The 21336-nt window shown below is 45.8% G+C and overlaps 1 protein-coding gene across 15 annotated transcripts in view; it reads left to right on the forward strand.

The window, feature by feature from the left end:
• The window catches only part of MAST4 (microtubule associated serine/threonine kinase family member 4), a 514312-nt gene extending 498718 nt beyond the window's left edge, over positions 1–15594 (forward strand). For all 15 annotated transcript variants that reach the window (XM_074359140.1, XM_074359156.1, XM_074359144.1 and 12 more), the window contains 3 exons: positions 6226–6362; positions 8526–8707; positions 9055–15594. In XM_074359140.1, coding sequence (XP_074215241.1) covers positions 6226–6362; positions 8526–8707; positions 9055–13037 — 4302 coding nt within the window. In that variant the 3' untranslated portion in view covers positions 13038–15594. The remainder of the gene's footprint in view (positions 1–6225; positions 6363–8525; positions 8708–9054) is intronic.
• The last annotated feature ends 5742 nt before the right edge of the window (positions 15595–21336 follow it).

The following is a 21336-nucleotide window of genomic DNA, read 5'->3' on the forward strand; positions in this document are numbered from 1 at the left end:
CTGGCTCTGCTGTCATGCTTACCTATAGCTGGTTCCCCTAATTCTAGTCAACCTTCACTTGAATGCATACAATTCATCATTGGAGGAATAGGACTGAACATTGAGAGAATTTTTCAGGGCCATAGGCAGTGTTGGAAATCAGACACAGTGAACGCCTGGCAAATCTGACCTGCAGGAGGGACGTGGAGTTACTATTAAAGCTTCCCATGCCATCCCAGCATTCACCCCGTGCCTCATACGTGGGTGGGTGCTCAGTAAATGTATGTGGAATTGGGGTGAACCAGGGGTTCTCCTTTGCTTGCTGTCCAAAAGTTACCATGGGAGGAGCCAAGCACATACGATTACTTGTGTTGTGTCTTGATTCATGTCTTAATGTATATGCCGTTTGGTTTGGGACTGAAGCCTTAAGGTGGCTGGAGTTGCTCTTCTGGTACCACAAGTCAGACCTGAGTTTTTTAATTTCATTCACCATCTCTTCTGGAAAATGTTCTTTGTCCAACTGGCATGGAACAACTCTGTTGTAGTAAGTGTCTAAGAAATTGAAGGCAGAGCAGGACTGTCGACTTGGAGATCCCTTGGCTGTGAGAGTCACCTGAAATGACCTCAGACTCCCCGAGACAAAATTCAAGAAAGAGACCAAAGGTTTATGAGTCTGACCAGCCGCATCTCTCATAGTACCTGAGCCTGCGGTCCAGGGGTGCCCCACTTCTGCTCCACATCGACCCTTTGTGAGTAAGGGCCCAGGCCAGTTGTTCGGGGTTTTTCCCCTCTGTCTACTGTATCCAATATATAAGACTTTCCAGTGGATTCAGGGCCACAAAAGTAGGCAGACAGGTGCTTCTATCTAAACTGCTCCCTGAGCTTTTCCATTAGTTCACCCTTTGTTTAGATAGTAAATCTATGTTTTGTAAGTGAGCTTCTTTTAGTTGTTATTCATCTTAGAGTCTCGGCATCAGCAAATGGATTTTAAGTGGTAACATATTCGGCCTCCTACGTTCTTTATAGCAGTGTTATGCTATACCCATCTTAGCTCCTGATAATATCTTTATATTATTTCTTACATCTGCTCATAAAATCAGAAGAAGAAATAATAAACTGAAACCTACATGTATCTTGAGAAAATATGCATTTGTTTATTTTGCTGAGACCTTTGGTCACTTTTGTAATTTATTTTATTAAGTATTTTAATATGATGCTGGACTTTAAAATCTCTCTTCCTGCTTCTATGAAATTTGAATGTCCAGTTCTCCTAAAGGTCTCTGGGTAGAACCAGTTGATCCCATTTATAACACTTTGTCCTCGTCTGGTTCCCAAGTGCCTTCATTTCTGGGTCGGCCTGATGTGTGTCTCTTCTGAAGCGGCCCGGACATGCGTAACAGAGAGCCTTTAGCTCCCTTTCGAAGCCGTGGCGTGCTGTGTCTCAGACTCAAGTAGAGGTTCACCAGGAAAGCACTCGAGAGGAGTAACCAGTGTAATGAGACAAAAAGGATACAAGGGATTTAATTATCTTTCCAGTGAACTGTGTAATCATGCAGCTTTCTTCTAAATTTAAGTAGCGATTCTTGGACAAAGCGTGAAGTAACTGGGACCAACACTGGGCTCTGATGTGCCGTCCCTGGCAGGACATCAAGGTAGTAGCCATATTTTGGTATTCTTGGATGCTGTTTACGGGTAGTTTATACTTGCAGACCACTTCACAGAATCTCACGGAGCCCATTATGTAGGGCTGTATGTGTATTTCAAGTAGCTTTCTAAAAGAACTTTATGAAAGCACTGAAATCTTTGTCCAGTCACAATAGTGGATGCTGGAGGCCACGCTGACCCAGTCATATCCCCTGCTCACAGGATTACCTGTCCAACTTGGCTGCTCTAATCAGTAATTGGGAGTAATAGGTAATTGGGAGCACTTTACATGAGTAAACTCAGGTAGTCCTCATATGCCATGCTGAGGTGCTATAAATATAAATGTGCCCATTTTAGATGAAGAAATGAAAGCAGGGAGCAATTAGCAGAGCAGCCCAAGGGTGTCTGCTAGGAGGAGCAGAAGAGGATTCCCTCCCAGCATTGCAGCCCGAGCCTGTGCTTCCAGCCAGCACAGCACAGTGCTCTATGCATGGAGTTCTCCGATTGCCAAGAACTTACAACCCAGTGTTCAGGGGGAAACGGTGGCAATACTCAGCTATCAAAGTGTAAATGAAAGGAGTAGGCTGAAAATATGGCCCAAGTTCGGAAAGATAGAGAGCTGTCCACCAGGGTGGACAGGGATCAAGACTTGGGGGGTTTCTGTGCAGGACTGTGAAGGATGGGTGGATGTGGAATGTGTGGAAATGGGGTGCAGGATGGTCTAGGCAAAACAAGGAAGATGCCTAAAAGCACAAGGGCAGGAAGCTCAGAGTGCTTGAGGCACATGAGTAAACCAGTAGCTGGAGCCTGAATTCATAGCATATGGGTTGAAGTGTGCTGGATAGCTGGGGCTGGGCCACGGAGGTGTGAGTCAGGGCATGGTCTTGAAGGGTGCTGGTCCATCACGTGCATTTTGCAGAGAAAGAATCTCAGTGAGATACCCAAGGCCAACTGATAAACCAACACGGAGTCAGACTGAGAGAAGAGACTGTATAGCCTGACTTCACTTTTTGTATTCAGTTCAGCCAGCTTAAAATAATTTCCCTCCCGCTGTACACTAATCACACAAGTAGTTTAAAGGAATACTTAACTAACTGAACATTTAATAGTCCACTGGCCTGGTTTTGCTGTTGTTATTTTTTAAAACAATACCACAGAATATCTCCGATAAGAGCTTGCACCTTCTCCAAAACAATTTGTTGAGGTAAATGAGCCAGGAAAACATGTTGCTCCCTGCTCTGGCAGCACTTGCTATAGCCAATGGATCCACAAGGTGTCAGGCTTCACAATTCTCACCTGTGCTCTGTGAAATTATTTTTCCAATCTTAACCATTTTCGTAATCAACAATGTTTCCAACCAAGTATTTGCACTCTGCATTTTTTGTGTCTGTCTTTCTCCTTGGGGAAGTTATCTCTTGGTATATTTCCGTAAGTCAAGGGAACTGTCCTCTGGTACAGCCATATAAAGAAACAAGAGAAAAGCATGTTTGATTTTTATAGTGGAAAGAGACATTTGTACAGGGCTCAATGTTGGGCTCTGATTCAGCAAACCCTGGTCATAAATATTTTCTGATGAGAAATGTTCAGCATTTATATTATGTTTATGTCATATAATGTTTGATATTTTATATATTTTAAGTTTCTTCTTGACAGTGTGATCATTCCTTGTATCAGTACAGCACCTGGTTCCGCCCCCCACCCTCCCACCGCCACTCATTAAGCTGTGCCTTCTGCTGGGAACAAGGGAGGTGGAAGGGGTGGGGGGTGAGAACGTGCCCAGCCCGTAAGGAGTGGGCAGGGGGTGAGGGGCAGGAGAGCCAGGTTTGGGCTCTTCCTCTGGCCTCTGTGACTTGGGAAAGAAGACCCTGTTTCTCTGAATCTGTTTTCCTTCTGTACAATGGAAGTATAATAATCCCTTCCCGAAAGGGTTTTTTTTTTGTTTTTTTGTTTTTTTTGTTTTTTTTTTTTTTTACAGCCCTTATGACTTGGTTGTGAAAATAAAGAGAATATATATGGAAAGTGCTTGAATAGTCACAATGTGTTTTAAAATGCTCAGTGGCATTGGTAGCCCCTTGTCAACAGGAATATGAAAGTCAGTGCTGTGGTGTGAGTGGGTTCCGGCTCCAGGGACTCACGTGCCACAGCAGCCCCAGGGGTCGTTGCAGCTCTGTGTCACTCGTATGTGATGTAGAAAAGGACGGAAGGGGCTTCAGTGAGGACAAACTCCTGCCATGTTTGTTGCCTTTTTCCATCTCCTAAGGCAGATAGGGAAAATTTTAGCCCAGCCTCACTCAGTTTGTGAAGAGAAAACCCCATTCCAAACAACCTTCATTAGTAGGCCTTTCCTAGGAATACACTGAATTTTTAGTTTAAAGAATAAGTAGAATGTCCATCTCTATTATCAGATAAAGATTTATTTTTAAAGTTTTGGCATTTGCTTGTAAAACATGTAATTTATTCTTTCATAATAAAAACATTTTTTCCCTTGTTTAAGTTCAAATCCCATTTCCCTAAAATATTTTTCTACAATTATGACATTAAGTATGGGATTATATGTTCTTAAATATATAAAGAACTCCAAAATTAATAGTACTAAGACCTTTGATACTAAATTGGATGTAAGACATGAACATATCATTCCCTGAAGAAATACAAATGGTACAAAATAAATGAGACAGCATTCAGCTTGGTTAATAGTCAAAGAACAAAGATTAAAACTTGATGTAACTTTTTCCTATAAAATCACTCATTTGTTTAATGTTAGTATTCAGTTCTGAGGGGGAGGGTACAGCTCAGTGGTAGAGCACATGCTTAGCATGCATGAAGTCCTGGGTTCAATCCCCAGTACCTCCATTAAATAAATAAATAAATAAATAAATAAATAAATAAATAAATAAATAAATAAATGCCTAATTACCCCACTACCACCACCAAATTCAGTTCTGACAACCCCACCACCACCACCAAATTCAGTTCTGACAAGTCTGTGGTAAGAGAGGTATTCATGTGCTGCTGGCAAGAATAAAAATCGACATAAACTTTCTGGAAATTAGTGTATCATTATGTACCAGGAGTCTTTTAAAAGTTCAGATAGACTCTTTGATGCAGTATATTGAGTCTAATTGGATAATCTAAGGAAAATGTCAGGTTAGAATGATGACTTACAGATAAAGACATTTATTTCAACTCTTATAATAATTGAAAAGCAGAAAACAATAGCAGTAGGGAAATAGTTAAATTTTGATTCCCCCATCTCATGGAATATTGCTATATAACCAATAAAAATTATGTTCTTAAGGAATATTCAGTGATGAAGGAGACATTTTACAGAGTTATGAAATGTGAAGTAAAAAAAAAAACCAACATAAAACTAAACATTAGATTAGTTTAATTAAGATTAAAGTTATTTATAAAGTATGTATAGATGCATAATTTATACATGCCTGTTAAAAAAACAGCAGGAAATATACTAAAATATAACCAATGTTAGCTGGGTGATAGGCTTCTCAATGATTTTTTTCTGTATATGCTTGACTATTTTTTCTTATAATGACCTGTATTACTTCCCAAATCGGGTGGGGAGGTGGATGTTGATGTTGAAACAATCTCTGTTTTTTTCAGTTCCCGGCCTCCACCATACTCGATCCCCCAACTCTTAGCGCCACTTAGAGCCAAGTTGCTAGGCATCTGCCGGGCATAGGCCGTTTAAAAGGCCCTTCTCCTTATATTTCTTGTTTTTTCTGGGTAATCAGGGCCATCTGTGACTTTGAAAGGATGTGTTTCTCCCTGGTTATTAAGAAATTCAAAAAGAGGTCATTGATATGGGAGTGAAGGGGATGGGTGCTGTCTGGGATGGGTTCCGCCCACCTGCCCAGGGCATCCCTCAGCCTGGCCTGTGACTGCTGTCAAATCCATCCCTGGGACCTGCCCAGCAAGCTTCTGTCCCAGGACCAAGTGGAAGGACACAGAATCCCGCCAGGAATGACCTCACCCTGCCTGACCTGGCGAGAGAGAGGCTATTGCTGGCATAAACTTTCCAGCTGTGCATGCTGACAGGTTTTCCGGTGGTAGAAAAGGAATCTTTAAAAATAATTAAAAATAAAAGTCTCATTCAGTCTTGCTGCTCTATGACTTCTAGGTCAAAGGAAAAACACAAAAAGGAGAGAAAAGAAAAATAAATCAACCAAGAGCAGACAGCCCCTGGGCATGTTTATACTTAATACACATGGATGAAGATGACAGTTATAGAGCCCCTCCCCTGTGTCACCCTTGGTGCTAAAGGCTTTACAAACTCCATCCCCTTAATCCTCAGAGGAGCCCCACGAGATGGCGGGACTCTATTGTTAGATGGTACCGGCAAGTGCTCAGGTCACAGGCTGGGATGTACAGGCAGCTCTGTGGAGTCCAGAGCCCCCCTCCTGAGGAAACCTCACAGTTTCCTCCCACCCAGTTTGTGCTCCATCATACTTGACTGCTTGAAGGGTCACTGACAAACAGAAAGCCTTTTAAGTATATCTGTCCTTACAGATCTTTGTCTTTGGATCTCCTATCTCTGTTCTGGTCTTGTGTCATCACAGCATTTCCCTTTTTTTTTTTTAATAGAGTGGAAATAAGGTGTCAATCACAACCACTCCATTTGAAAATACATCAATCAAAACAGGACCAGCCAGGAGAAACAGCTACAAGAGCCGGATGGTGAGGCGGAGTAAGAAATCTAAGAAGAAGGAAAGTCTAGAAAGGTGCGTTGGAGCAGTCCTCTTCCTGGGCTTGGTTGTGTCCCACACTGAAGGCGGGTTACTCCTTACCTAATTTAAACTCTTTCATATAAGAAGGGTCCTTTTCTCTCTGAGAAATGTTATGCTGTGGTTCACATCTATTCATTCATCAGCATTTCTATTAATTCCTAACAGCATTATTTTTCATAGTGAAAAGATTCACATAGTTACACTGTAGATGGCTTTATTCTCTCACGTGTGAGAGCCATGAAAAGCCCTTTGCTGTTTCTCAGTCTCTAGACTTCAGTTGAGTTGGATTTGAGGAACTGAAACTTCAGGCAGTTTTTAGCATTACATCTACCTTTAATAATGTCCTTTACATAATTTGACAACAAACAGTTGCTATTTTTTAATGCCAGATATTCCAAGATAACTGATCTTTAAAGCATCCAAATAAGCCTAGAAATAAAAAGGCTTTGTTTTACTGACTGAAAGCCTAACTGGGTTACACATTTGCAGTCCAGGAGGCACTTTGTGTGCCATTTTGTGCTCTGCAGACACCATGGATGATGTGTGTATGTGTTTCTGGTGGGGACATTTCTCGCCAGGCAACTGTCTGGATGTGCTCCCTGCTTGATGCCACAGTGTCACTCCTTTACCTGCTTGGATCTGGTGCGTCAGATCAGATTATGAGGATTTTTAAAATTTAATTTAATTTAATTGTTTAATGGAGGTACTGGGGATTGAACCCAGGACTTCATGCATGCTAAGCATGCACTCTACTGCTGGGCTATACCTGCCCCTAGGTTGTGAGGAATTTTGATGATAGAAAAGAAAAGTAAGCAAATAAAAAAGGAATGACTATTAACTCCAGGAAAGACAGAGTTGTACAAGAAAGAAAAATAGAATCATATCTTACATGGCCCAGCTCTGAACAGTATTTATCATGTAAAATAAAGAAAACACCAGCCTTTTTTTTCAAACCAAAAATTTTGGTTTAGCTCTACTGGGAAGAATAGAAACAGGGAAGTATTTTGGGTCAGAAGGTGGAAGGAGTTGTATGAGAACTTAATTCTCATTTTCTGTGGTAGGAAATCAACAGATCATTTCTAAAATTGAAAAACTGAAAAAACAGCATAAGCATATTACTTAACAATTTGCAGACAAATGGGAAAACCAGCAGCTAGAAGAGTAGAAAGTGGTTTCTCTGGGGATTGAGCAAAAGACAGAGCAGAGAGTTGTTATTTTTCATTATAAGTTCATCAACGTATTTGACTTTTTAACTCAAGTGCATTTATTATTTTGATTAAACTACACACACACACACACATTCTGAGATCTCTTTTTTCTTTTTTCTTTTTTAAGGTGAGCTTTAAGATTTGATTGTGCTTTAAGTCACATAGAACACACTGTTTTCAAGGAGTAGCAGGTTGTAACCTTAGTGCCTAAGCGCTGGGGTGAACCAGGCTTGCGCGGTGGCAGAGGAACCCTGTACAGCTGTCTGCACTTGGAGCCATCTGAAGCCGTGCTTTTTACTTCAAGATGTGCTTGTTGGGCACTGACTACACATTTGCTTCTGCTACAGCCTGGTGTCTGCCTCCCTGCTGATAGGATAAGCTTCAGTTCCCCTTTCTCGGCTCTTTTATGTAAAAGTACAGCCTCCACTATCCTCAGGAATAGTCGGGAGCTCACAATGAAATAAGCACAGCAGACAGCCCCTCAGAGATAAAACCTCGACCCAGTGTATCACCACTAAAGAAGTTTACATCCAAGATGATGGTTTTTCTTCCCGGGATTTACTTTGTATTATCTCTTAATTAAATGGTGTCAGGGTGTTTGGGGGTATGTACTTGGAAGCTTTCAGGCCAAAAACAATCTCCTCGTAAACCTGACAAACAAATGAATGTGTATTTATTAAATACCTTTTTCTATTTTCCCAGCTCCTCTTAAAGGGTTTGAAATTCAGAGAAGAAAGAAGGGAGCTTTCATTGCGTAGTATTAAAGACTCTTTCGGTCTAAGTCATAGAAATTTTTTAATCTGAAAGTGGGTCCCCAGTTTTTAATAGGATCTACCACTGTATCTGTGTCTCTGGCCCAGAGGTGTGTCCGGAATGCACTGGTATTTTGGGGAGGCAGGAGTGGTTTTGAATATAGAATCTGATCTGTTTTCTCCTATTTTCACCCTAGGAGGAGATCCCTTTTCAAAAAACTAGCCAAGCAGCCTTCTCCTTTACTCCACACCAGCCGAAGCTTCTCCTGCTTGAACCGATCGCTGTCATCAGGGGAGAGCCTCCCAGGGTCCCCCACTCACAGCTTGTCTCCCCGATCCCCTACGCCCAGCTATCGCTCCACCCCTGACTTCCCATCCGGTGAGTGAGGCGTCTCGCCTCCACAGCAAGGGAGAGTTGAGGGGTCTCCATCGAAGAGCCTGGAAGACAGGCTTCTTCCAGCTTAAGGAAAGAGGGGGTGAGGATGTCATTGAGAGAGAACAGGATTTACAGGAAGGGCAGAAGATACGATGATTTGGACCATTAAATAAGACAGGAAGTATCCAGTTAACCCTGGATGTGGGAGGGTTTAATCTGAAAAGCATTTATTCATTAGAGTTAGATGCTGAGACAGTTTGCTGACCTGTCCCTGACCTTCCCTAAAACACCCTGGTCTGAGAGCATGGAAAGGTGGGCATCACTCACAGCATTCTGTTTTCCCCCCACAGGTACTAACTCCTCCCAGAGCAGCTCCCCAAGCTCTAGTGCCCCCAACTCCCCAGCGGGGTCAGGGCACATCCGGCCCAGCACGCTCCATGGTCTGGCCCCCAAACTCAGTGGGCAGCGGTACCGGTCCGGAAGGCGGAAGTCGGCAGGTAGCATCCCGCTCTCCCCGCTGGCCCGGACACCCTCGCCCACGCCACAGCCCACCTCCCCTCAGCGGTCACCATCCCCTCTGTTGGGACACTCACTTGGCAACACCAAGATTGCCCAAGCCTTTCCCAGCAAAATGCACTCCCCTCCGACCATTGTCAGACACATCGTGCGGCCCAAGAGTGCAGAGCCCCCGCGGTCCCCCCTGCTCAAGCGCGTGCAGTCGGAGGAGAAGCTCTCCCCCTCCTACGGCAGTGACAAGAAGCACCTGTGCTCCCGCAAGCACAGCCTGGAGGTCACCCAGGAGGAGGTGCAGCGGGAGCAGTCCCAGCGGGAGGTGACCTTGCAGAGCCTGGAGGAGAATGTGTGTGACACACCTGCCCTCAGCCGGGCCAGGCCCGTGGAGCAAGGCTGCCTGAAACGCCCTGTGTCCCGGAAGCTGGGCCGCCAGGAGTCTGTGGATGAGCTGGACCGAGAGAAGCTGAAGGCCAAGGTGGTGGTGAAGAAACCCGACGGGCTCCCAGAGAAACAGGAGCCCCACCCAAAACCCCACGGACTTGGCAGTGATTTGGAAAATCTTCCCACTTTTAGACTGGAAGAGAGAGAGAAGAAAATCTACCCGAAGGCTTCAGAAAGGTCAAGTCACTTTGATAACAAAGCAGGCATGCAGGAGGCCCAGGCACCGGGCAGCCTGCTGAAAGATGCTCTCCATAAGCAGGCCAGTGCGCGGGCCAGTGAGAGGGTCTCCTTGGAGGGGGCGGCAGCACCCAGGGACCACAGCCAGGGCACCTGTGACCTCAAACGAGCCTCGGCTCACAGCACCCTCCAAGACGGTCTCTGTCACTCCACTAACAGGTCCACCTCCGGGAAGGGTGACAACTCAGAGAAGGACCCCCAGGCCAAGGAGGGCCTCCGGGGTGAGAAGTTAGACAGCAAGCTCGCCAACATCGATTACCTCCGAAAGAAAGTGTCACTTGAAGACAGAGATGACAGCCTTGGCCCTGTGCTCAAGCCCAAACTGACCCCCAGCACCCACGAATGCTTGCCAGGGAGCCCGGGCCGGCCGGCAGGAGGGCAGCAGGAGGCCCCGGCAGCCTCCGAGAGCCGTGCGCCGTTCATCAGCAGTGCCCACACGGCTCAGATCAGCGCCATCTCCTTTGTCCCTCTCAAGGCCCTAGCTGGCCGGGTGGACAGTGGAGTGGAGAAGCCGGGCTTGATTGCTCCTGAGTCACCTGTCCGGAAAAGCCCCTCCGAGTATAAGCTGGAAGGGAGGTCTGTGTCGTGTTTGAAGCCAATTGAGGGCACTTTGGACATTGCTCTCCTGTCTGGACCGCAGGCCTCCAAGACGGAGCTGCCTTCCCCAGAGCCGGCACAGAGCCCCAGCCCGTGCAGTGACCTGGGGCCCCCTGTGCTGCTGGCTCCCCCCAGCAGCGGGGGGAGGAAGGGTGAGACTGTAGGTCAGAGGGAGTCCTCCCCTGCTGGCTTCAAGGTGAGCAAATCTTACCTGCTCGAGCCCCGGTTCCTGCCCACCAGCCGGGGTCTGCAGAGTTCACCCACAGCTCCCCTGCCTGACCCAGAGCTGAAGCTGGACAGGAAGGCTTCCCACACAGCCAGGACCCCGGCGATTGTCATGGAAAGTGATCCCCAGCGGAGAGAGGGCAGCCTCAGTCAACACCAAGACCACAGCAGTCCTGATGTTAAGCTCCTTCCCTTCCTGGGGCAGAACCTCCATGGCGCTGAGCTATCTAGATTGCACAGCACTCTCCTACCCGAAGGAGCCCCCTCCAGGGAGAAGCATAGTGGGAGGGAGTCATCCGAGAAGGGCCCTTCCTCAGCCAGAAGTGAGCGGTCGGCTGCAAGGGCTGATGTCCGCAGAGACCCCTCCAAGGAGCTGTGTCTGCCAGACGCTGCTAAAACCATTGACAACTCCAAAACCCTCCCGGCTGTGGAGAGGACCTGCCCAGATGTCTACACCCAGATCCAGGCCATGGAGAAAGCATGCGGGCCTTGTGGGAAAGCAAACCCCAAAGATGGCCGAGATGAGGTGAGGCTGTTGGCCAGAGAGGACTCCTCTTTGTACTTGGCAGGGACTCCTTGTGAGAGGGAGCTGGGCAAGGGAAGGAGTGGCCTGGAGCCCAAGCCGGAAGCCACTCCTGCCCGGTGGTCCCTGGAGCCACCCAGGACAGAGAGTGCGAAGAATGCAAAGCTCTCTGGTTTCCCAGCTTTGCAGAAAGACAGTCCCAGGGAACCAGAAAAGAAAGAGCAGCCCTTACAGAAGCACCTCAACAGTAGCCCTCAGCAATCCCCCACCACCAAAGAGCTGCCTGGCCTGGCTGCTCGGCAGCATTGCAGTTCAGCAAGCCACCCTGCAAGCAGAGAGCTGGGGAGCAAGCCCTGTGCTGCAGACCCCAGCCTGGGCTTCCAGGACCCTCCCAAGCCCACTGCTGCCATGCACAGTGAAAGCAGCAGCCATAAGCCCAGGCCTGGCCCAGACCCAGGCCCTCCAAAGTCCAAGCACCCAGACAGGCCACTCTCCTCCCAGAAGCCAAGTGTTGGGGCTGCAGTGGGCAAAGACCCTGGTGCCCAGGCCCCCAGTGGCCCTGGCCGAGAGGGGAAGGGCAGCATTAAGAGTGTGTTGGAGGTGTTCACAGGCCCCCAGGCCACAGCTAGCAGTGTGACTGGCCAGGGAGGAAGTGGACCCTCAGTCCCCCTGCACACAGAAGGGGGTCCTCTAGACACCAAGCTGAGACCCACCAGTGGTGGGCATCCCCCAGAGATGCTGCAGAAGCCTGAGCATCTGCCTCGGCAGGGACACTCAGGGGCCAGTGAGTCGGTGGACCAGAAACTTCCCACTGTCGGGGAAAAGCAAAACCCATCTCCAAAGCCCCAAAAACCATCCACTGTGAAAGACTGCACCCCTCTGTGCAAACAGACAGACAGGAGCCCGAGTCTGCTGGCCTCCAGCACAGATGGGAAGTCTGAAGGCAAGAAATGCACCGAAGCACTTTACGCCCCAGCGGATGTCGGGAAGCTGGAGACCAGCCTTGCCCCGGCGGACATCGGGAAGCTGGAGACCAGCCTTGCCCCGGCGGACATCGGGAAGCTGGAGACCAGCCTTGCCCCGGCGCCCAGTGAGGCCAAGTCCAAGGGCGCGGAGAGGCCAGCAGCGGCCGCGGAGAGGCCAGCAGCGGCCGCGGGGAAGAGCTGTCCAGAGGCCAAGGGGAAAGGGCCCAGTCCCCAGAAGCCGCTGACTGAGGCGGGCAAGCCCAGTGGCATGAAACGGTCGCCCTCAGCCATGGGGCAGAGCTCTTTCCACTGTGCTGCCCTCCCAGAGAAGTCTTTGAGCTACTCTTCCAGCTTTCCTGAGGCCAGACTGGGGATTCGAGAAGCTTCTCCAACCTGCGGCGATAACTCCTCTGCCCAGGCTGGCGGGGCTGCGGCTGAGCCCCCAGGCTCCAGCAGCAGGGACCATAGGAAGTCACTGCCTGCGGGAGACGGCAGAACCCAGATGACAAAGAGCGACTCCCTGCCATCCTTCCACAGCTCAGTCATCACTCTGGAGTCGCATCACCCCAACCCAGGCGTGGTGGGGGCCGCTGGCCACCGGGACAGGGCCCTCTCAGGAGCAGCCCCCTCAGGAGAAACCAAAGGGAAAGAGCCAGCCCCCACCCAGCCTCCTCAGACTAGGAAACAGAATGTGGGCAGAGAGGTGACTAAGTCGTCCCCAGCTCCAAACACTGAGCATCCCATCGCCCTTACATCTGAGAAGGACTCGGGGCTGCGGCAGAGACGGGGAAAAGAGAGTTTGCGAGGCAGCCCTCACAAAAAAGCCTGGTGATGGAGCAGGTCCGGGGCGAGACTGGGAGACCCAGTCTGCGCCTGCGTTTGTAACTGCATCTTGTTAACCTTGGAAACCAGCACTGCGTGGGAACGCCCCCCAGGCAGAGCCCGGAGCCTCCTTGAAGAACGTGGGAGAGAAGGGATGGAGAGAAAGAGGGGACCTTCTTCCAAATGCCTTCCCAATTGTAACCGGTAAACTGTTACCAGATAGTGTTTGTACGAGAAAAAAAAAAAAAAACACAAAACCTAAACAGCAACAACAATCTTTACAGTTGAGGTTGAGGGTTGTTGAGGGAAAAGATTTTCTCTGTAAATATCTAGCAGTGTGTTTGGTTTGGGATGTAGAGCCAATTCCTTGCTGCTGATGGCGTCGTTTACTGCAGATTTTTTTTTTTTAATAAGATTCTTGCTTTACCATTGATCATAATGCAGGAATGAAGTAAAATGGTTGAAACTGGGTGTGTGTAAAAGTATAGATACACCCATATTTGTGTATATACACATCCACCCACATGTTTTGGTCTGTGGTTGAAAGGAATATTTCAAGGCTACCTTTTTCTAAGTTGAAACATTCTAACTAGAGTTGATGATTAAAGAAAGCCCGAAATACACTAGATTGTGAGTTTTTAATGTGTATTTTTAACCAGAGATTTTGATAGTACTGTGTCTGGCTACCTATATTTCCAGATCTAAAGCAAGAACTACTTGAATGGCTGCATTTGGAATCCTCCTCCATCAGGAATGGCCAGAGCAGATGGAGCTAGCCATGTTCATTTCACAGTCATCCTCATGGCCATTTTGATCCTGGGTCCAACTGTCTGAAAGGCCAGTGGTCCTTGTCTGTGGGTGTGTATGTCAGGTCTTCACTGTAGGTAGAGCAGGGGCTATAAACACGTGTCGACTTTATTTCCATTCTCTTGCTTTTCCCTTCTTTTCATGCTCTTAAACTCAGGCCTTTATGCTACGAGTCCCTAGTCCAAGAAGCACACATTTTGTAGTAGTTCTGCACCAGCCCTGCTCTTGAACAAAGAGGAAAGTTACTGGCCGCACACAAATCTGCTAGCACTTAGGTTGAATAATAAGTATCAAGGCATTGGAAGAGGTTTTAAATTTGCTTTTTTGAGGACAAGTTGGGGGGGGTGTGGATTTTGACATCATAGCGTATATACTAAGGAATAATCAGGACATCAGATACATTTTAATACATAGCTGGGGCCTTACGTTGTAGATGAAGCTTGCTGTTTTTAGCAAGTTCCTGGGTTTCACATTCATTTCTGTGCATCAGGTAGCTCCATACATTTCATAACATGGTCTCTTTATTTGTATGCAAAAAAATACTGTATTAACAAAGAGCAGCATTTTTGTAACAAAAAAAGATTTGTTGGAGCTATTTGGTGCTTGAATGTGCCTGTCCTTTTTACTTTTGCTAAGCCTTATTTAAATTTTGTATACCATGGACTGTAGAATTTGTCCAGTCATTTTAGTGCTGAGGGGGTCTTTTTGTTTGTTTTTTTTCGTTGTCGCAGTTTTCCTGGTGACTTGTTTTGTATTGTAAGACGGCACTTGCTGACATAAATACTAAGGCACTAAGAGAAAATACACACAGAGAAGTATTTCTAAGATGCTTGGGATCCACAGCAGGATTTTTTCGTTTTGTAAGAGGAAAAAAAAATTACCAATAAATATAATCCAGCACCCAGCCCCCCTCGGGGATGTCTTAGTATCTTCAGGCTATAAAATTGTTCATCTAGCACAGCATCATCTTACAGCCCTGTGGATTGTAAATCGTTTAGCGAGGCTGTAAACTCCACTCCGAAAACAAAGACATAACTTAACCGACTGCTTAGTTGTTCTTCATTGTAAAATGAGTAGGCGATGGCAAGAAAAAGACAAAGTTTCCTCCTTGCCCCTCATTTTTTTTCCCATGTGGTTTTAGCCATTCCCCATCACTGTGCTGTGAATTGTAGAAGAAACAAAGATTTTGAAAGAACTTAAATGGGTTTTACAAATGGTCTCAACATTTATAATTCATACCTGTGTTTGGCAGTTGTCATAACCTAATCCTTCTGCACTCAGACATCTAGACAGGTCTGTCGGGGAGGTCGTTCATGGTTTACAGCCTTTGCTTTTTAACTGTCCAGTTTCCTTTAAAGCACAACTTAGCTGCTTGTTTACAAATGATATTTTTATGTATATTTGTATAGTGTATCACCGTTTTTGCCAAATATGTTTTTGCATTTTGGATGGCTACAGAGTACCTAAGGTTGCATTCACGTAGTACCTGTTTGTTGTAAACCTCTCCACTCAGCTGGTAGAAGTTCTCCTGTGTTCTCTTTAGTCAGTCTCCTGTGATTGTTAAGACGTGCTCCTCAGTAGTACTCCCAGCTGTAGATTTACCAGCTTAAAAGTTTGTTAGGATCTGTGCAATAAAGTGTTTGCAGTCTTATTTTCTCTAAGAAATTCCCTATGGATGTCATAATTGTTGTATATTGGACAAATATTTATACTTATGCAGTTGCATAACATTGAAATAAAAATTTAGCATGAAAAGATAATGACTATGAAGTTTTTTCCCATATACACATGCATACATAGCATCTCCAAAATGTCACTGAATATAGCTCTCTATTATGGAAAGTATGGTTTTGTGTAGATTACTTTTGGTGAGTGGAATGTTTGCAATTTTTTTTAACTTAACACATGCATGTTCCATTCTTCCAGATTAAGTCCTCCTTGAGCTTCTTCCTGTGCTTTCTACCAACCTTCTTCCTTGCCTGCAGAACTTACTAGCTTTCATGCCATGCTCACCATCTTCCCTACAGTCTATGGGAAGAGGCGTCCTCTCTCAGTGATACCACCTACTTCCATTCTCTTAAAACCTTGCTCCATCAGTTACCATTGTGTTTTCTTATCTTTCTTTCCCTCCCATCCTTTCTCCTTCCTCAAAATTGAAAACCGTTAAGGCCATCAGGATGGAAGGAAGCAATCTAACATTTATTGTCTGCCTACTGTATACATACACTTAGTACTGGGCAAGGTGCTTTTTAACTACAATCTTTTCTGAGCCCCAACACAGTCCTCAAACCAGATGGTGGTGGCATCCCCATTTTACAGATGGGCAAACAGGCCCAGACATGCTATGTGATTTGCTTCACATGCACACTGTAAAAGGAGCTTGGATTAGAACCTGGATTTTTCTGGTCCTAAAGCTCTTGACCTTTCTAAACATTACTGGGTCTCATGCAGTTGAATTCAGATGCAGACCCTCCGTGAACGATCTAAGCCATCTCATTTCCTCTTCCTAAATTTATATGCAGAAAAATCATATGGTGCAAAATTACAAACTCGATGATTGGTGGGAAACCATGAGCCAGGGAAGCTAATCGTTCTCTGTAATAGGGCTCTTTTAATAGTTCTAATTCATTAGTAGGCAATTTCCCATCTAGATTTTTGGTTCACAACACAAATGTAACATGAAAAATTACAGCCATGTTAACTGCAGAAATTTGCTTACTTCGGTAGAGGCCAGACATTAAGTTACTCAATGGTAAGACAGTTCTCTTAATTTAATTTCCCTCCCACTAATATGTTTTTAATGCTTTCCTCAAAGTAATCATTTTGTGTTATTCCTTTCTTTCCACCTCCTACCCCACTTAGCATTGTACACATGCCATATATCTAGAAGAGCTGGAAATGACCACCTTTGTAGAACCTGAAATTCATCACTTTTGTAGACTGAAAGTCCATCAGTCCAGCCAGGTTCATGTTCTCTGGCAGTTCAGACAACTCAGACCCTGAACTGGAGGCGTTAACACCAGTCTTCACAGATGAACCTGCAGCAACATCTCACAGATTTCTGGGACCACTCACTCCAAAAGACAAGGTCACCATCTCTTATAACATCACAGGCTGCCGGTGGGTCTGTCAGTCCCAATACTTGGATGCAGGCAAGCACTTCAAAGAAAGGAATCTGCTCCTAAGACTGAAGTTCCCTATACGCTTCGTAACGTGCCAGTCAAGTCTGTTCAGATGTGGGGGAAAAGATCTGTTGCCTATGATGACTAGGAATTGCTCCACACAGCTTTACAAAGTCTGTTAATGCTGTAAAGCTGAACGCCTCTAACAAAGTCATCTGCTGTGTCTTTGAAGCACTGCCCAGGATGGCTGTAAACAGCCTGGAGATGAAGAAGGAAACTGCAAGGCCTCAAGCAAGCAGATTGCAGCTTCCAAGTCTTCCTATGTCAGGCCGGTGTCACCACATCCTCCAGCCCTACCCTGTCTCAGTAGAAGTCCTTCGCCTGAAGGTTCTGCCCTTTCGAGTAGATACACGTTGTGAAACAGTGCTGTGCTAAAGTGACTTTCCTGGCTGGAGGCAGATTTCCTTGTGTCAGGACTGAGGGGAGTTCCTGTGAATGCCACCTCCCCCCAACCTCAATGTCCATCATTTCACTGCCACCGGGTAATGCGTGTCCCAGCTCCTTCCACCTACTGCCCCTTCCAAGTGGGGATCCTTAGAACAACTCGCTCCCTCTGTCCTCAAGGAAAAGGAAAGAGCAACCCACAAAGCTTGGGTTTGAGCATTTGCATTTGAAAACACAAAGCCTAAAAGATCGCTTCCTTTTTTTTCAGTACCTATAAATGCTACCTATGACCTCTTTATTCTTGTGTCTTTGTAAAACCAAAGCAAAGTCTTAAAAAAAAAAATCCTGATTTCCTCTTCATTGCACAATACATGGTTATTGAAAGCAAATTAAAAATACAGAAAAGCAAAAATGTTTAATCCCTGCTGTACCCCACCAGCCACTTTCAATTTTTCAATTTATGTAGATTTTTTTATTTTTCAAAAAAAAGTGAATAGGGGGCATGATGTTTGGTAACCTCTTTTGCTTAGTATGAGATCACAGTGTCTGTAAATCTCCTGCAATATTATTTGTAACGGCCACATTTTACATTAAGGGCATGCTGTATTATTTTCTCTCGTGCTAGTGCACAAGTAGAGAACCTCAGATGCAGATATTTGAGGTCATCCTACTCTTTAGGTCTTGGCACATCAACCTTGGCACCATGGTCATTTAGTTTTTCCCTACACTCCCATCCACCCCCCTCCCCCACCCTGTATGTAGGCAACCATGTTAATGATTTATCTTTCTGTAATCTTAAAAAATATAGGTGGTATTGTTTTGTATGCATGTATTTTTATAACTTATAAAAATGCTAATATGTCGTTTGGGGTTCGTTTTTGTCCATCAAGCTCTTTGTGTTGGTTTGCAAACTGGCCCTCACACGGGACAAACGGAGACTGAAGGAAGAGGCAGCCACTCCAGAGTGACAGGTGGCAGGTTTAATAAGCAAGGGAACTTAGATACAAGGCTTGTCTTGGGCGGCCACAAGACAAGGAGTTCCCTACACCCAGCTGCCAGGATCTTAAAAGTTTATGTGGAGGCTTTAACGGGGAAAGGGTGAGCGTTGTCATGTACATCGTGCAGATGGTCTCAGCAACACCCTGCTCTCTCAAGTCTGCATTTGAAAATGACTCCCGTCGTGAAAGCACCACCCATACAAGGACAGGGGAGGAGAAGAGGAGACACCAATTGCCCAGGTCCAGCTTTTGGGTCAGCCTGCGATCATGTCCTCTTCTCCACCTCCTCCAACACTGTATGTTGAAGAGTCAACTATGTCGCTGTAGCTGTATCTAATCCATTGTTTCTGGCTACTATATGACACTCTGTGGGGTGCGTCTTCCACATTTTACTTGCCCATTTTCCTAGTGAGGAAAACTCAGACTACTTTGAACTTCCCCCTCCATAAATAATGCTGCCCCAAATACTGTGAATATGTGAAATTTTCTTGGAATGCCTAGAGCAGAATTGATGGGTCATGTATTTAACTGGTATTTGCCACGTGGTCCTAGAATGGCTGTACCTATCAGTCTACACCCATCAGCAGTGCACGTGGCTCCTATACCCCACATCCCACCTGCACTATTATCCAGCTTCCTCTTTTTGCCAGACTAATATATATATAAAACTTTATCTCATTTTTAACTTGTATTTCTTCAATTCCTGGTAGAATCAGCAAGTTTAGAATGTTATTATCCCACCCAAGAACATAGTATGCCATCCCCAACTGTATTTAATCATTTGTCTGTTGTTGGATATTTAGGTTGTTTCCAAGGACAGGAGAAAGAGAAAAAGGGAGACCCACTCAAGCTGGTTAGGAAGCCCGTGGACCAACAGGAATGGAGATGGATGCTCAGGTGGCCCCCTGTCCTCTGCTTCCTCTGCAGGATCTGGTACCCAGTCTTGAACAGATGTTTAGCAGATATGATCTAAAGACAGTGGGGGGTGGCGAGTGGTGGATGTTCAGTGAAGTGTACTGTTTGATCTTTCATGAGCAATAATGGATTTTCCAAACAAAATTTAAAAACAGTAATTAGTTCTCTCCTTTTTCAAGACACAAAATATTCAATAAGTGATTTCATGTTGTCAACAGCTGGGCTGGAGTGGGAGCTGGTGGGGACAGGTAGGGGCAGGTGGGAGGGCAGAGTGGTTGAGGAGCAGGTCCTGTGACATGGCAATTGTGGCAGAGGAGACCGACCAGTGGCTTGGCTAGATGTCTCACCCTTGGGTGTGAAGGCTCCTTAAAACTTTTTTCCCATTTTGTCAGGAAATTTCCTCTTAAAGGCTATGGAGGAATTCTTCAGCTTGTTTGGCTCATGGAGTCTAACACATGTTTCTGCTGTTGGTTGATAAAGTTAGGAATAGGAAAAGGATTTTTCATGAAATCATTTGGCTGAGAGTCCAAGGCCAACCCTGGTCTAACAGAATCCCAGTATCTAGGGGCAAGGCACAGGAATCTGTTTTACAAAGAATTCCCCCAGATGATTCTGGTGGTAAACCAGTATCCAGGAGCTCTGGGAGCTACACTGGGCAGGCCGACTGCTTTGCAGCCTTCAGACTAACTCCCGCCATATTGGGCATTCGAGCTCCTAATGTATGCGGCAACCGATTCTAGCTCAACACTCAGACTCCCCCTAGTCATGACTTGCTTAGAACTAAGCACGTCTCCTCTTGCTGTAATTTAAGTTAATTTTCCCTTTGGCATTCAGAGCAGATAGAAAACAATGTCAGACACCCCTCTTGCATCCTATACTCATATATAAAAACTTTACAAAGACATCGACTTCATACTTTTGTAAATTTCAAAACTGCAAGTGACACTTACTGGGAAGTTAGGCAAGTAGGAAATAAAATGACCATTTTGTGTCCTGAAATCTTACATAGATACATAGATAATGCCTGTATTTGGGTCTGTGCTGTGTTCAGTTAGCAGGGATGGCTTCTGGCACAGGGGAAAGATGTAATTTGCTCCCAGATTGTGGGAGTTGCAGCTCATGCAAGGAGTCCTCTGTGATGGAGGCCAGTGGGCTTTTATGGACTTCAATGCTGTTTGCTTCAGTACACTTTGAAATGCAGGGTCAGCTCACTGAGCTACAACATGCAATAATAACACATTTTTATAGGAGTAGCTTGTCAGAGCTGCCACCACATGTGATACATAAAACCAATAAACACACCACGCCTGCAGATTCTCTCCTCGTAACCAGGATAAAGCAATAAAATTGACAGCAGCCATCAAAAATCTCCCTTTCTGACTGTGTAGGGTCAATTTACTGTTGCTTAAAACAGAGGCGCTGTCACAAAGCCCTAGATCAGTGCTCAGTTACGGAGCAGCCCGTGGGTGGGGCCTGGTGCCTGACAGCAGCATGGGCCATGACATGCTGCCAGGGCTTGCGCCCCTCTAGTCTAGTGAGATACAGTCATCAGAGACACTCTACAGAATGTTTTCATTTTACTGTGAGTTACACATTAAGTATTATGGTGGACAGTGTGATTGTGGATTGATAAGTTAGCAATTAGTATTTTCTATCTGTTGGTTAAATCCTTAAGGCAGGAAGGAGCTTAAGTTTGCTAGGAACCACGGGGAACTCAGTGAGTTGGTGCTGTCATATTGGATTCTTAGAGCGTGGACTTCCATACACTCTGATAAGAAGGGAGGAAAGAAGGAAGCACACAGTGAGAAAAGGAAAGAAGGAAGGGAAGAAACAGCAAAGAGAGAAAAAGGGAAGAGAAGCAAAGAGAAAAGCAGGGGGAGCAGACAGCATGGTTTTGGCATCATCATTGTCACCACCAGGAATATTTCCCTAAGTGCCCAGAGCTGACCCTCTAAGTTGCTGCAAGCAAATGAACAAAATCAGCAAAATAACTGTGTGTCCTGCTCCATTCCTGCCTGAGTTC

This window comes from Camelus bactrianus, chromosome 3 (assembly GCF_048773025.1).
Source record: "Camelus bactrianus isolate YW-2024 breed Bactrian camel chromosome 3, ASM4877302v1, whole genome shotgun sequence".
NCBI classification, from domain to species: Eukaryota; Metazoa; Chordata; class Mammalia; order Artiodactyla; family Camelidae; genus Camelus; species Camelus bactrianus.